The 15,548-nt window shown below is 41.7% G+C and overlaps 1 protein-coding gene across 1 annotated transcript in view; it reads right to left on the bottom strand.

The window, feature by feature from the left end:
* SHISA3 (shisa family member 3) overlaps positions 1-11,917 on the bottom strand; it is a 29,440-nt gene extending 17,523 nt beyond the window's left edge. The window contains exon 1 of the mRNA XM_066574620.1: positions 11,012-11,917. Coding sequence (XP_066430717.1) covers positions 11,012-11,276 — 265 coding nt within the window. The 5' untranslated portion in view covers positions 11,277-11,917. The remainder of the gene's footprint in view (positions 1-11,011) is intronic.
* Positions 11,918-15,548: the final 3,631 nt, after the last annotated feature.

The following is a 15,548-nucleotide window of genomic DNA, read 5'->3' as shown; positions in this document are numbered from 1 at the left end:
GAGGAAACTGAAAGTAACCAGAACACCGCGTGCTGCTCGTTACGAGTAACGAGCATCCCGAACACCCTAATATTCGCACGAATATCAAGCTCGGACGAGTACGTTCGCTCATCTCTAATTATTAGCATATCACATAAACCATGCTATCCTGTTTCCCCAAAAATAAGACAGTGTCTTGTATTACTCTTTGCTCCCCCCCAAAGATGTGCTAGGTCTTATTTTCAGGGGATGACTTATTTTTCCATGTAGAAGAATTCACATTTATTATTGAACAAAAAAAAAGAATATTTATTATATACTTTACAATAGTTGTCATCACAAACCAGCATAACCAGACAAACTGTGACAAACCCCTAAAGAATCAAAGTGACACACTGGTTGACTGACTCACACACAGGGCCACAAAAAATAAGGGCTGTAAAGTACTTGGCTCCCACATACTGTCTGGAGACTGTAAGGATCACCCACAGCAGTTCCTGGACTTGTACAGCAGGTAAGGTATTGCAGCTTCCGGCCACCAGGGGGAGCTCATCACAGCGGACTCGCACAGCAGGGACAGAGCTAGGTCTTATTTCAAGGAGGCCTTATCTGTAGCACTTCAGCAAAACCTCTACTAGGTCTTATTTTGAAGGGATGTCTTATTTTCGGGGAAACACGGTACATAAGATGCAGACCCTTGAGGTGTCCGCCATAGTTTGTGATGGGAACTGTATGCTATTGATTATAGAGGATATGCTGCTGTACACAAGTGCAGTACATTGCTCTGTCTATAATGGCGGAAGGTGCATTGTCATTTGACAGTTGAGCAATGGAAGGATGTTCTATGGAGTTACGAATCGTGCTACTCCATCTTCAAATCAGATGGACGTACTTGGGTGTGGAGGATGCTGGGGAAGCCTTCTGTCTGAGTGTGTTGGGCCAACAGTTAAGTACTGCGAAGGTTCAGTTATGGTATGGGGATGTGTTACATGGCATGGTCTCAGTCAGTTGGTTATAGTAGCATGACCCATGAACGCGGAGTTGTACCCTGACATCCTAAACAATAATGTGTTGCTGACAATGTGACAATACTCTGGGAATGGTCAGCAATACTTCCAACAAGACAACATACCTTGTTACTAATCCAACTGTAATACGTTGGTTTGAGTACATGGATGTTCCATGATTTGACTGGCTAGACAGAGTCCCAACCTGAACCCCACTGAACAAGGGACGAACTAGATACTCGGGTCAGGAAATATGAACAGCAACCATCTTCTTTGAGAGAACTTTACAGATGATTGCAGGATGAATGGAGGGAAATACCAGCTGAAGTGTATTAGACGTTAGTAGAAAGTATCCCACGGAGCATATCCAATATCATCAGGGCCAAAGGAGTCCTACTAAGTATTACCATAAGGAAGTAGATACTACTTCTGATTCTTGTCCAGGAGTCCAATTACTTTTGGTAGAAGCTGCTGTACTCGTGAATGTGTAGCCAAGCTGAGCCAGGGACAATGCAGGGACCACATGTAATGAGGACACCATGTTATGATCTGCGGACAGTGCATTGCAATGTGTTACCCACTGTACGGTTCTACAGAAGATTATGGTGCTATATAAATAATAATGTATAATTGAATATATGATTTGTTATTAGAGTATATAGGAACTCCGTAGATACTCTATTACACTTTTAGTAAAGCCACATATTGATTCGTTCATCTCTATTCACTATTCAGCCTACGAAGGCAATTTCCACTATGTGAATGCATGACTGACTTACTACAGCTTCACATCTGTCTAGCAGCACAGGAGTTAAACACGTCAGACCGTCTGGTTTCTATAAAGTTTGCAAGGCCAATTTGACACATTCCAAGTAAAACATCCCACTGAAGTCGGCCTACCGCTATGTTGCTTTACTAACTCCTGCTTATACGCAAGAACAGAAGGACTATTACCATTTCTAATATCATATAATGACTGTGCAAATAATGTCCCTCCACATATAAAGCATATTGCATCAATCTTCAGCAGTAAGCGGCCGTTCAATACAGTCTATTCAGGAAAGTATGGCTCCTGGTCAGGTCACTGGGACATGTAATCCACTGAATATAGGCCAGAACCCCTAAAGAGGGGCGAGCGCAGATATTGAAATTAAAAAAATGGAGCATCAACTCCTAATAGAATGGTGTGCCAAAAGTCATAGGACTGAAACTAATATTGTGCAGGACCTTTCCCCTATAGTTCGGTGAAGTAAAGCAACTCCACATGGATGGAAATCATCTGGAGGGATGTTGAGACGTGCCATCTGGATAGCCACCCACAGCTCGGTGGTATTTGTAGGTGCAGGATCTCAGGTGTGATGACCTCTCTAAGACATCCCATAAATGTTCGCCTGGGCACATGTCAGGAAAATGTGGAGGTCACACCATTCGTAGGAACACTTCAGAATGCTCCTTGAACCAATTCTGAACAATGTCGGCACAGAGCATTATTCTGCTGGAATTTCCCATCCCTGAAGGACTACAAATGGTCAGCAAGCAGTGAAACATAGTGGGCACCAGTCAATAATGTGTTTAGGTGGACCCAACCATGCCATGAGAACACACCACACACCACTATGAAACCACCACTAGCCTGCACAGTGTTTTGGTGACAACTGGGGTCCATGACTTCATGGGGTCTGCACCATACATGAACCCTACCAACAGCCCGAAACATGACATATCAGACCACGCTACAAGTTACCAGTCCTATAGGGTCCAGCTAACAACCTCACAAGCCCAAGTGAGGAGCTGTGTCTGGTGTCGTGGCCTTAACAGAGGCACTTTGTTGGGTCTTCTGCTCCCATATCTATGAAAGCTAAAGATCACTATGGGATATGTGTGTGGGGCCTCCTGCATTGTATATGGAGATGATGAGGGTCACTTGTCTGTTCGCATGGACAATTCTAGACAGATACTGCTGTTGGCCATCATTAAGCACCCGCATGTGGCTGCTGCACTGTCCACTGTAGATTGTTATTCCTTCTATGACGTATTTCCAGTACACAGGTGACACTATGGATTGAAGAATGTTTAATGCCGTACAACCTCGGAAATGGAATGCCCCATCTGTCTGGCAACCGCAATCGCACCTTGTCCTCTCTCCTGGGCTTGACATCACTATGAGGGCCCCCATCACCAAACATCTTACAGTGTCTTGCTACTGCCTGCAGCCTGGTATTGAGTGAGCAAATACTACGGGCTCAGAAGGCCACCAGTCGAAAGCAACAGCCAGACAGCAGGCTATGTGTCCCCTCTCCTAGTAGGTAATTAACATACATTCATTTTCCTTCTATAGGAAACTTTAACTCCCAGCATGCTCTGGCATCTGTAGACTCTCAGAACGTGCAAACCCTGCAGTTATACTGCAAATCGATACTGTTTTAATATTGACTAATGGCCACGTGCTTTTGTGGGTAAAACTGCTGCAAAATGGCGCAGAGTGAAGTTGACCTGGGGGGTGGGGGGGCATCTTGGCACCAATGGGCCTTGCTATAATGCCTCCAAATCTATGTAAGTTAAAGACTGCCTCCACAACTTGGGGATCTCACTGCCATTTACTACTTCCAAGTTATTTGACATTTATGTTGGATCCACTGGGGACGGAGATGTGACATACTACCTGTTAGCTTATTGACCTCTGGACAAATAGTACAGCAAGACATTGGGGGAAGTAGTTCCTGGAATATATGCTTCGTGTGAAGCCTTCTAAAGGATATATTCAGCTTATTTAATCTTTTCTTTTCTTATTCCGATACATCTAAGAATTGACGCAACTACTAAATGCCTTTGTTAAGCCTTAAGGAGCAGGGTGTTTCGGTCCTAAAGAACCAGAAACTTTTTAGTAATTTTTTTTCTTCAGCTATCAAAAATTATTTTTGCGATATATGGGGCTATTTTTATATCTTTGTCACTGGATTTTTTTTCTGCTTTCTTAGTTGTAATAGGGGTTAAAAACTTACAATTTTCTTTTTTTAATTCATAGTTTATTTTTACAATTAGTATATTTACGCTAAAGTAAAGTAGAGTAATGGGTTCCTCATTCTGTTTTGGACGTTTTGCTATTTATTTTATATAGTCTCAGATTACAGGGCGCATATGGCGATGGGTCGTTTTCTTTATATATATATATATATATATATATATATATATATATATATATATATTTATTTATTTTTATTATTATTATTATTATTCTATTCTGTAATTTTTTTAACTGAAATTTGTAACTAGTTTTTTTCACATCTATGTCCCCCATTACATCATTTGAGACCTCTGGGGGTCATTCACAATGCCTTTTTTTTAATTTACTTAATTACCTTTCCACTGTAACTGTGGTAATCATAGGAGCAACAGTTACAGATAAAAACATCCCCCTGTAGTGCCAATAGTCACTGGCAGAGCTGGTTTGGGTCTGCTTTGACTCTGCCACTCTGCTGTGACAGGGGGCACCCACGATCACAAAATTGTCAGTTTAAATAGCTGAAGTGGCACTTCCGCTTTCTCTATTCACTACATATGTTGAGCGCTATGTAGCCTGCAGCAAAGAAGGTAGAAGCAGATAAAAAACACTTCTGCCTTCCCCTCTGGGTCCTCAGCTGTAATAGCCAAAGGATCTGACCTGCTCCTGCGACATTGCAGGAGCAGGAGCTTTAATCCTGCACCATATTTTTACTATGTCGTGGGATTAAAACCAATAACCTTATGAGGTTAAAAAGGGTTTATGTCCACAGCTCTTATGTAGGGTTGCTGATTTGTTTGTCTCCAAAGCTAGGCTACAAACAAACCCTGTGTAGTCTGATCCTATAATCAAGTGTTATTCCCTTCCATCCAACCTCTGAATTTTCTTACTGATGGACAAGAGAAGATACAGCAGTGCACATGATTACAGGGTTGTTTGTAATTTGTAACCTTGCAAATCTGTACATACAAACAAGGAATGGCCCTTCTTAGAGGCTCCCATCTAGTATCACGGTGGACTTACTTTGGCCTTCAGAACTGCAGCAACTAGTTATGCATCCATCTACAGGTATCGGGGACCTACGATGTGCTGGGAAAACATGCCCAACATTATTATTCCTGCTCCACCAGCTGTCAGTATTGACATTTGACAAGAAAGGTTCATCCATTCATGCTGCTTGCACCAAATTCTGACCTCCCATCAGCACGGTGCAACAGAAATGGAGATTCATTTGACCAGGTGATGCTTTTCCGCTGCTCAGTAATCCAACTTTTGCGCTGTTTTCCCCAATTGTGTCTCGCTTTTCTGTTTCTCTTAGACAGCAATGACGATGAAACTGGTTATCTGCTGTTATAGTCCATCCGTGCTAATGAAACAACACTTTGGTAACAGGTGGGGCGTCAGGCAAAGTTTGGACATTGCAGGGAAGGTCTAGGGCTCTTGGACAGTCTCTACCCACTATGTTACCGGGATGAGGATCCTGTGCACATAGGCCTGATTGCAGGGCTTAAGGTGGTTTAGGAGTTACATTGCCGGGCAGACCACATCACACAGACCATTTTGTAACAAGACCCATTTAATAGAGGTTAACAGAAAGTGGCAATTCTTTTGATAACTTCAATAGGCTACGCAGACACGGGAGGTGGTAGTCGAATAAGGCAGAGTGGGTTACTCCTCAACACACTAAGGAATCCACAAAAGTCCTGAGCTGCTCTAGATGTGCCTTCCCATGTTGCACAACCACTCTCTTCAGGCGTCTCTCTACTCCGAGGCCAGACCGAGGAACGGTGCTTAGTGCTACAGGTGCAAGGAGACTTCACCCTATCCCCAGCGCATGTCCTGAAACTACATCACCACCCCGTGACTACGTGGAATATGAACCTTTTATAGACTCCAGTTACATCGTGACCAGGTCCTCCTCCCGACTGCCTTTCCCTCCATCACACTCCCTGCCTGATGCCCTCTGCTTAAGAAAACAAGCTACATAAAAACTCTAAAGGAACTATTATTCAGTTTTCCCAATCCTCGTCAATAATTAAACTTGCAGAAACAGAATATCTCTCTATGGAGCAACCCTAAGAAATAACCAGTTGTAAGTTCAGACTTGTTAGTTGGAGCATTGGAGTTGTCATCTGCTACAGTTTCCTTGACTATGCACTGCCTATTTGTCTGAACGATTCTTGACATCCTCCTCTGACCCCTTCCGTGAATGAGTTGTATGTCTATGGGATCCCCTCTTGCTGGATGCTTTACCTCAATCACACCTCTCTTGGTATATTCCCCACATCATTGCTCGAGAAAACCCCACAAGGTTAACAATGTATGAAATCCCCTGCTAGTCCAGCAGCAATGACCAGACATTATTGGAAGCCGTTCAGATCACTCAAATCTCCTATTTTATTATAGATTCAGACTGAAACTGTTCTAAAACTTGTCACTTCATTTTATACTACACTTCAGGGTCACTTGTCTAATCTCCATACAGGGGAGCTCCAATTGTGAAAGGGCCGGTGTCTCTAATGAAGTGCTGATTCAGTGTTAGTCAGCATAGAACCTGTAGTCTTTTAAGGGTTTGTCTAGGGTTAGAAAAACTTGGCAGCTGTCTTCCAAACACAGCGCCCCCTGTGTGGTACTGCAGCTCCATTGAAGTGAATGGTAGCTGAGCTGCAATACCAGACACACCCCACAGACAAGGGTGGCGCTGTGTTTGGAAGCCACGTTTTCTAACTCTGATAACCCCTTTTAACTGAACTCTATTTTTAATCAAGATTACTTGCAAAGTTCTTTCATTTTTTTTAGATGCAATGGGGGGAATAAAAATGTCTGCTATATATATATACACACACATATCTATATATCTATATCTATATATCTATATATATATATATATACACACGCACACATATTATATATATATATATACCCCGTTTATAAAATAAGACATAGCATGATTTTCCAAAATTTTTAAGGATGCAAAATGATTTTTCAGGCTTTTTGAGGATGCTTGAAATATAAGCCCTACTCCAAAATTAAGCCCTGCTAGCAGTTAATTAAAAAGCTTAATTTAAATAGTGTCCAGGTAGCTATACATGTAAAAAAGTTAAACCTTTTTGAACAAAAATTAATATAAGACACTGTCTTATTTTTGGGAAACACGGTATATATATGTATATATATATATACACACATATATATATATATATATATATATGCACTGCGTGACATATATGAGGTATTCCGGGATTTCGTCCCACTTACTGCTACTTTCAGGGATGCTGAAACGTGCTATAACTCCATATTTGATAGCTGAGCTACATTATAGCGATAAAGTTAGCGAGTTACCTTTGGCGTAATAGTGCCTTCCTACCTACTCTAACCTCCTGTATACAAATACATGTTGGGGGTTTGGTAATTGCATCTCTAAGAACCCTAGGGAAGCCAATAACGGCAGCATTATTAGATGCAGACACGGCCGTGACTCACTTCCACTCTCTGTATGCAGCCAGCTAACTATTTTACCAATGGACCCTGTAGGCTCGCTTGTTATAAGGCCATTAGAGTGTTTGGAGATCTGTTCTAGGTATATAATAAAGGGATATTATTGTATGAAATTCAATCTAACATTATAAGGCATAGTGCTACTTCTGTCACAGAGCTTAAAATTAATGACCCTTTGCACTGTACATATTAAAATACACTTCAGACAGGGCATAAAACGCCCTCCGCTGGGACTGTTTTGCTGTGAAGTATTGTACAGGAGGTCTGGGTATAGTATTACAGGCCTCACCCTAGGTAATTTGGTTAGAACAGTACACATTGCTGCACAAGAGGTTCTACGCATTGCTTAACTCAAGTGGTTTTACAGAAATTTACGACTGACTGAGGCCATGCCAAGCGCTCACAAAGAAAAGATTATTTTTTTTTTTCCTAGATGATTTTTAGGATTTAGATATAAAAATATACTGTAGCGGCATAAATGCTAAGAGGACGTATAGAAGGAAATCCATGATGCATTTGTCAGATATGTGTGTGCACAGAAGCAGCAGAGCTCAACTTGTCACTTAACTCTTTAGGGTTGGTGGACTTTGCACAGCGATAACTCTCTGAGCTACATGCCCTCCGGTCCTACGTAACATCACACACAGGGAAATTGTGCATTCTGGACATATTTAACATTTAAAGATTAACTGCGCTTTCTTACAAACTTTTGACATTCCACTCTGACATCAGAACAAGATGTCAAAAGTTTTTTTTATCAGTGAGGGATGAGATGCTGAGACCCCCCGCTGAGTGCTGAAACAAGGGGGCTGCAGCACTCACTTGAGTACTGTGCCCCTTCGACTGTCTTCGTTGCCAGTTGGCTTCTCATGGCTGTTGAAGATGGACACATAGAGGTCTATAGACTTCAAGGTGTCCATCACCAGGTACCAAGAGGAGTCAGCAAGCAATGAAGACAGTCGGTCTAAGTAAAACGTTTGATATGTCCCATGGCATTTGACATTTTCTGCATGAAACTCTGCAGAGTGTTCACAAAGTGTAACCGTACGCTTAGTGCAAAGACGGTAGAAGTTACAGAACTTCCCTAACTATTGCAGTCATGCTGCACTGAGGATGAGCTGTCAGTGGGAGAATGCAGCAGAGGCAATCACTGGAGATTTGATTATGGCCAGGTCAGGTGAAAAAGTAGATAGACAGATGGATGGCTAGATATGAGACAGATAGATAGATAGATAGATAGATATGAGATAGATAGATAGATATGAGATAGATAGATAGATAGATATGAGATAGATAGATAGATAGATATGAGATAGATAGATAGATATGAGATAGATAGATAGATAGATAGATAGATAGATAGATAGATAGATAGATATGAGATAGATGGATAGGAGATAGATGGATAGATAGATAGATAGATAGATAGATAGATAGATAGATAGATAGATAGATAGATAGATAGATAGATATGAGATAGATAGATAGATAGATAGATATTAGATAGAAATGAGATAGATATGGGATAGATAGATAGATAGATAGATAGATAGATAGATAGGAGATAGATGGATAGATAGATAGATATGAGATAGATAGATGGATAGATAGATATGAGATAGATATATAGATAGATATGAGATAGATAGATATGAGATAGATAGATAGATAGATAGATAGAACATAGGTGGGTGGACAGATGAGAGATAGATAGATATATATGAGATAGATAGATAGATAGATAGAAGATAGATGGATAGATATATAGATAGATAGATATGAGATAGATAGATAGATAGATAGATAGGAGATAGATGGATAGATAGATAGATAGATAGATAGATAGATAGATAGATAGATAGATAGATAGATAGATAGGAGATAGATGGATAGATAGATAGATAGATAGATAGATAGATATGAGATAGATAGATATGAGATAGATAGATAGATAGATAGATAGATAGATAGATAGATAGATAGATTGGTATGAGATAGATAGATAGATTGGTATGAGATAGATGTTAGACTAATGGATGGATGAATGGGATAGATAGATTAACATGAGATGGATGAAAAGATAGAAGATGGATAGAATAACTGGTCATTACTTGGACTCTGTCGACCAATGTGAATGTTGTCAGTGATCTGTGGATTAGGCTGTGTTCACACTTGCTGTTTCTGGTGCAGTTTTGAAGTGTGTCTGAACCATTGGAAAGATAATACATGAAAAGATGCAATCAGTTCTTAAAAAACATGCAGATAAGAAAAACTGCATGTGTTTTAAAAAATGTTGTACGAGCTTTTTGATGCATTTCTTATTTGCTGCGATTTAGAGGTGGGAACGCAGTCTTGCCAGATTGTCAGCAGATGACCCCCAATTCAGTCTGACACATTGTGTATTTTAGATACTTTGATGTGATATAACGATTACCTGATGGGCCATATAATATTGGCTCCTTTATTAGTCTCCTTCTCTGCCAGGAATCCTGCAGGTTATTCCCCCTCCAGCGGCCATACAGGTAACAGTGTGACTAAACCATCCCATAAATCACGTGTGCGCAGAACCCTGAAAACCAAGTGCCCCATAAGCGGTGAAGAGCGAGGTAAACAATGTGTCTCGATTATCATTAACATCTCACCATTGTTAATAATAATCAGAATATTTACCACCCGCTGAGAAAACTACGAGGCGCAATACAGATACGGGATATTTCCTACTAAAGTGATTATTTGTCCTCTTCTGACTTTTAAACACCCCTCAAAAAATTGGATTGGCGACTATATCCTGGCCAAATGTTTCCATCTATATCCAGTTATGTCTTTTAGGTAAATTTTATATCATTAGAACAATGTTGCCATTTGCAGTAATAATATTATGTGCTGGGACTTGTAGTGCCCTAACAGTCTCAGGTCACTTCTAGTGAGGTACAAATGTAGCAAAGTTAAACTTGAGTGTGTTACTTAAGTTATCTGAAGCCATTAAGAAGCTATTATTAACTTATCTTATGGCCTCATCCACACGGTTTGTGAAAGACGCAGCATTTGTACTGCGCGTAAATATGTGGATTTGGTGCATGTGCGTTTTTTGAGTGCAGATTCACTATTTCTTTCACACGTGCAAAATAAACACAAGAAGACTACACTATTTTGGTAACCACTATCTGCTGCCAGTGAATATGCATGAAACTTTGTTTTTACATGATCCCATAGACTTTAATGAGTGATTACGGTCCGCGATACGGAGCAAAATAGACCATGATGTAATTTTTTTCCCGTGCGTAAAAAATGTGTATCTAAATAACCTAATCAATGGGGTTTAGGCTATTACATGCGTAAAAAAAATACACTCATAATATGGACCGAAAGTATGCTAATGTAAATGAGCCTTAAAGCAACATAAGCCATTATAAAAGTCATTTAAAGGGTAAATAAACTGCAGCACAGAAAGTTATCATAAGGCGCCAACTCTGAAGTTAAACTTTGCTGCATCTGTCCCAGCAGGACGCAGTATAGTGATACTCACGGGCAGTGACTCCAGTGTTCTCCAGCTCCCTGTCATTGGTACAGCTGCCTTGTTCCAGTCTAGCATCGGATGCTGCACAACAATAGCGCAATGTGCAGGACCCACAGCAGATAGTAGCATCCACAGTATCAAAGTCCTCAGGACACTGGAATCCCGCCTGGTAATTGCCAGCAGCATCCACCCATCCGTGACAGTATTCCCCCTGTGCCCTGGCATTACCCCAAGTAAAGAAGGAAAGCATCAAGTAGTATCCCAATAACCTCATAGTCACTCCACTATTGCCAGACTAACGAGAAAAAAAGTTGTCAGGGTACAGCAGCAGCAGGACCTATGTCTGGAGTCTCCTAAAGATCACCCATTGACTTTGTCCACAGGTCCATGGCAAGCACTGAAGTGAAGGCACATAAAGAGAAAGTTCTGGGTTGCCAGTTCAATAAAACTGATATTGCATATTACGGCGCAGAGTTCTTCGTTTAAAGAGAGCGTCAGCCCTAAATTTTGCATCCTATTGCCTCTGTGATGGGGGTCTTGCCTTGGCTTCTCATGCCTGCATGATCAGCAATGGTCCTACAGAGCAGTGATCTCAGGACAAGGCATTACTCTGCTCCTATATAGTTTGGGCATTTCTCCTGCTGTATCCCCTCCTTTGCATCAGCCCCTGGTGGTCTTCTGTATGGAGAGCAAACAGAAGCAGGTCAGAATTCACAGAGCAACTTGCTGTGTTCTTTGCAAATTCCAGTACTGAGCGGTGATTTCAGGACCCTATGACATGGCTTGCAGCAGCGACTAGCAATCCTGGGGCTGGGGTCTACCTCAAGTGGAGTTCTGCTTCTGCCTCCTTCGCATGTGCAGTCATTCTCTGGTGGTCTTCCTCTCTGTGCATGTCTGGCAGCCTGCTAGAGCCCCCCGGCTGTCACTCCCAGCCCCCAGGGTCACAAGGCAGCTAATGAGAGGAGCTCCCTGCCACTCACTACTAGCCATTGTCCCCAATATAGAGGCTGAGCCCTGCATCCCCTGGGATCCGGCGCACAATGGAATCCGGCACACAAGCCCCCCTCATTACTCACAATTTATTTCTAAATGCAGACTAATTTGAAGTGGGTTTTTGCTGGAAGAAAAGAAACCTCATTCATCGCCACCGGGGAACCTTCATATACGCTTACAGACTATACTAATGTTTGTGTGTGTGTGTATATATATGTATATATATATATACACACACGTGTGTGTGTATATATGTATGTGTTTGTATGTATATATATATATATGTATATATATATATATATATATATATATATATATATATATATATATATATTATACCTTCTATAAATGCTTAACCTCTTACCGATTGGCTCACGTAAATATACGGCAATCGGCATTGCTCCAGTTTGCTGGGCTGCTGTATATTTACGGTCCTCTTTTTCTCCCCCAGCTATAGTTGGCTTACAACCTTTGCCTGCCAATGTCGGGACCTGATCGGATCAGATCCTGATAACGGCACCTGGATCAGAAGCGGTATATTTAACCCATCCCATGCTGCAGGGATCGATGGCTCCCTGCAGCACAGCAGCGATCAGCTGTCACAGTCAGTAACATCAGGACCTATACCTAATGTTACTTAGTAACAGCTGATCCATCCTGTGCTGCAGGGACCCATCGATCGTAGGGTTTCCTGCTGCATGGGCTAAGTCTGAACCCCTGAATGTGGATGTCACAGAGACTCCCTTTGCATACCGGGGCTTGCAAGCATGCAGAGAGGATGTGCATGCTCCCTGTATGTCTGTGACTACAGATCACGGTTACCATTCAATCACTATTATCAGTGGTCTGTATATGGGGCAGCAGGGAACACATTGATAATGTGCTGCCTGTTAACCTGTGCCCGCATAGAAAAAAAAAGTGTGCAAAAAACAATTTCAAACAAATGAAATGTGAAAAAGATTTTTAAAAAATTAAAAAGTTGCCCCTCCCCCCAAGAAAAAGTGCGCACCCCTCCAAACTTGTGTGCAAAAAATATTTCTGTATATGGGTGGTTATCATCCATGTCCAGAGGCTGCAGCTAAAGCTAAGGGAGGAAGATACATTTATGGCTACGATAGTGTTTTTGTTTTTGCCGCTATTGCTCCATCATACATTATATAATGTACACATATGTGATGTCGTTATACACAAGAGAGCTAGAGGATTAATTTTCGGGGTAAATATTTATAATTGAACAAACTACTTTAAAACATAGAGAAAAAAACCATTTGGGGTTTAGACTAAGAAACCGAAAAAAAAAAAAATTCACCTGCTGCATTCCAAAAGTTTGCTCAGGGTCCATAAGACCCTGAAAGGGTTAACTAATCCCTCACATCCGCTTATTATGGACGTCCGTAAATGAAAATGGATGGAGGCACTAAATAATTAATTAGAATAATGTATTAAGGTGCGGGTGACCACCTGGTGCCAGATTATCAGCAGGGTTCCTGCCAGGTTGAATTTTATGCTTTTCATTCCAATGGATTTTCCTCGGGAGGAAACTAGCGATATACTTGTTGTAGGCGGTTACAGGAGGTAATTAGCGCAGAAATGTTCACTGGACGGCAGAGGGTCAGTGTAATGAAGGTCAAGTGGTGTCACCTCCGTTAGTTGTGGGCAAACTTTGCATTGCAAATCGCTTTATTCACGCAGGACCGAGGAGCTGCATATGAATCGCTTTATTTTAGGCCTTGGAGACACCTGATAATATCCGAGGGCGGTCGGGAGTCATTATTAGCAGGCCTGCTGAATAAGCATGAAGCATTCATGGACTAGAGAGGAAAGTGGCGGCTTCTGTTCTGCATCTTGCTCAAATTAAGACGTTTTGTTTTCTTGTTGGTTGGCAAAAAATTTGCAGAAATGAATGAGCCGCGAACTTCCTTATTGGGGGTACAAAACTACAAATTACAGTTATTGGGGGGGTTGTTATACATTTTACTTTGGGGCGCAGGACCTTTAAGTTACACCTCTAAATAAAGGAACAATCATTCTCTGTTGTACAGTTATTAAGTTGTGCAGTGGTATAGCGATCACAGTCACTGGCGGTGGATTAGGGCCCGCCCGTGTTCCTGGGTTGGCGCCACTTTCAGGTGGATCCACGTCTTAAGGATGCAAATCCATTTGAATACTACTCCAGAGCAGAGAGCCTTTGGATCACAAGGCAAATCACAGGCCGCTTTAAGCCTGCGGACTGCCAGAGTTCCAGTCCACAAAGAGGACGTCAGGTGGTGTGATGATGTCATTGAACCATGCTGCCCATATCGGGTCCTGGGCTGACCGCAGGATGAAGAGAAGTAGCCACTTTTTGTGAGAACTGGACTGGTGAGTATAAGTTTTTTATTTTATTTTGTGCAAAGGGGGCATTGTGAATGGGGGACAATTTAAAAGGGCATTATGAATGAAGGACTATATTAAGGGGGCATTATAAATGGAGGGCAGCACAAAGAGGACATCATAAATGGAAGGTAGCACAAGGGGGCACAACAGAGCGCAGCATAAAGGGAAAATTACAATGTATAGAGGGCACAAAATGGACATAAGTACTGTATGAGGGCTCAGAGGGGGCACTATTACTCTGTAGAGGTACTATTTCTGTTTGGGAGGCATTATTATTGTGAAGGGCATTAAGAGGGGACATTATTACCATCTGCAGTGTCCTCCGCGCTGAGATATCCTCTTCTTTCTGGGGCAGGGCTTTGAATACCCCATCTCCAGCAAAGCGAGCGCTGTGATTGGATCAAGCACTAGCCAATCAGAGCCAGCGCGTGATCATTCACAGTCATTCAGTGAATGACATCACTGAATAGCTGTGAATGGTTCATTGAGCGCCAGCTGTGATTGGCTGGCGCTCAATCCAATCATAGCGCTCGCTTTGCTGGAGGCGGGGTATTCAAAGCCCCATCAGCAGAAAGAAGAGGATATCTCAGCGCGGAGGACACTGCAGACTTCCGCATTGCAGTCGGAGACCAGCAGAAACCGGGACTCTGCGGACCAGGTGAGTATAAGCCCCCCCTAAAAATAAGACACTGTGCCTTTTTTGGGGCAAAAATTTATATAAGACAGTGTCTTATTTTCAGGGAAACATGGTAGTTGCAAGAAAAGCGCAGAGCCAAGTATATCTGACAATTAAATTCTACAGAGAAAAGTTATGGCTGGAAGAAGTGTTCAGGGAGATCTGGGCCATAAGGAGAAGGAACGTGAATGTGAAAAACTCAAAGCAGAGCATGGATTACCTACAGTTTGTAGAACACTAATGTAACAATGGTACAGTAGCTACCATTATATCACTGTATCACCTGGTCACTGTAGGGTGGTCTTTTTGTAGTGTTTTTATCCGCTAACAGTATGGTAATAATATTCCATGGTGGTAATATGTAATAATGGTGTGGCAGTAATATTTAGGACTTGTATACTGGTACCATTGGTAATATTGGTTTTTAAATGGTAGTTTTTATTCGGTAACAATATGGTGGTTATATTGGTCTTAGTATACTGGGTTTTGTTCTGTAACAGT

The sequence above is a fragment of the Eleutherodactylus coqui genome, chromosome 7 (assembly GCF_035609145.1).
Source record: "Eleutherodactylus coqui strain aEleCoq1 chromosome 7, aEleCoq1.hap1, whole genome shotgun sequence".
In the NCBI taxonomy this organism is placed as follows: Eukaryota; Metazoa; Chordata; class Amphibia; order Anura; family Eleutherodactylidae; genus Eleutherodactylus; species Eleutherodactylus coqui.
The sequence above is the reverse complement of the archived record's forward strand: the minus strand, read 5'-3'. Positions and strand labels throughout refer to the sequence as shown.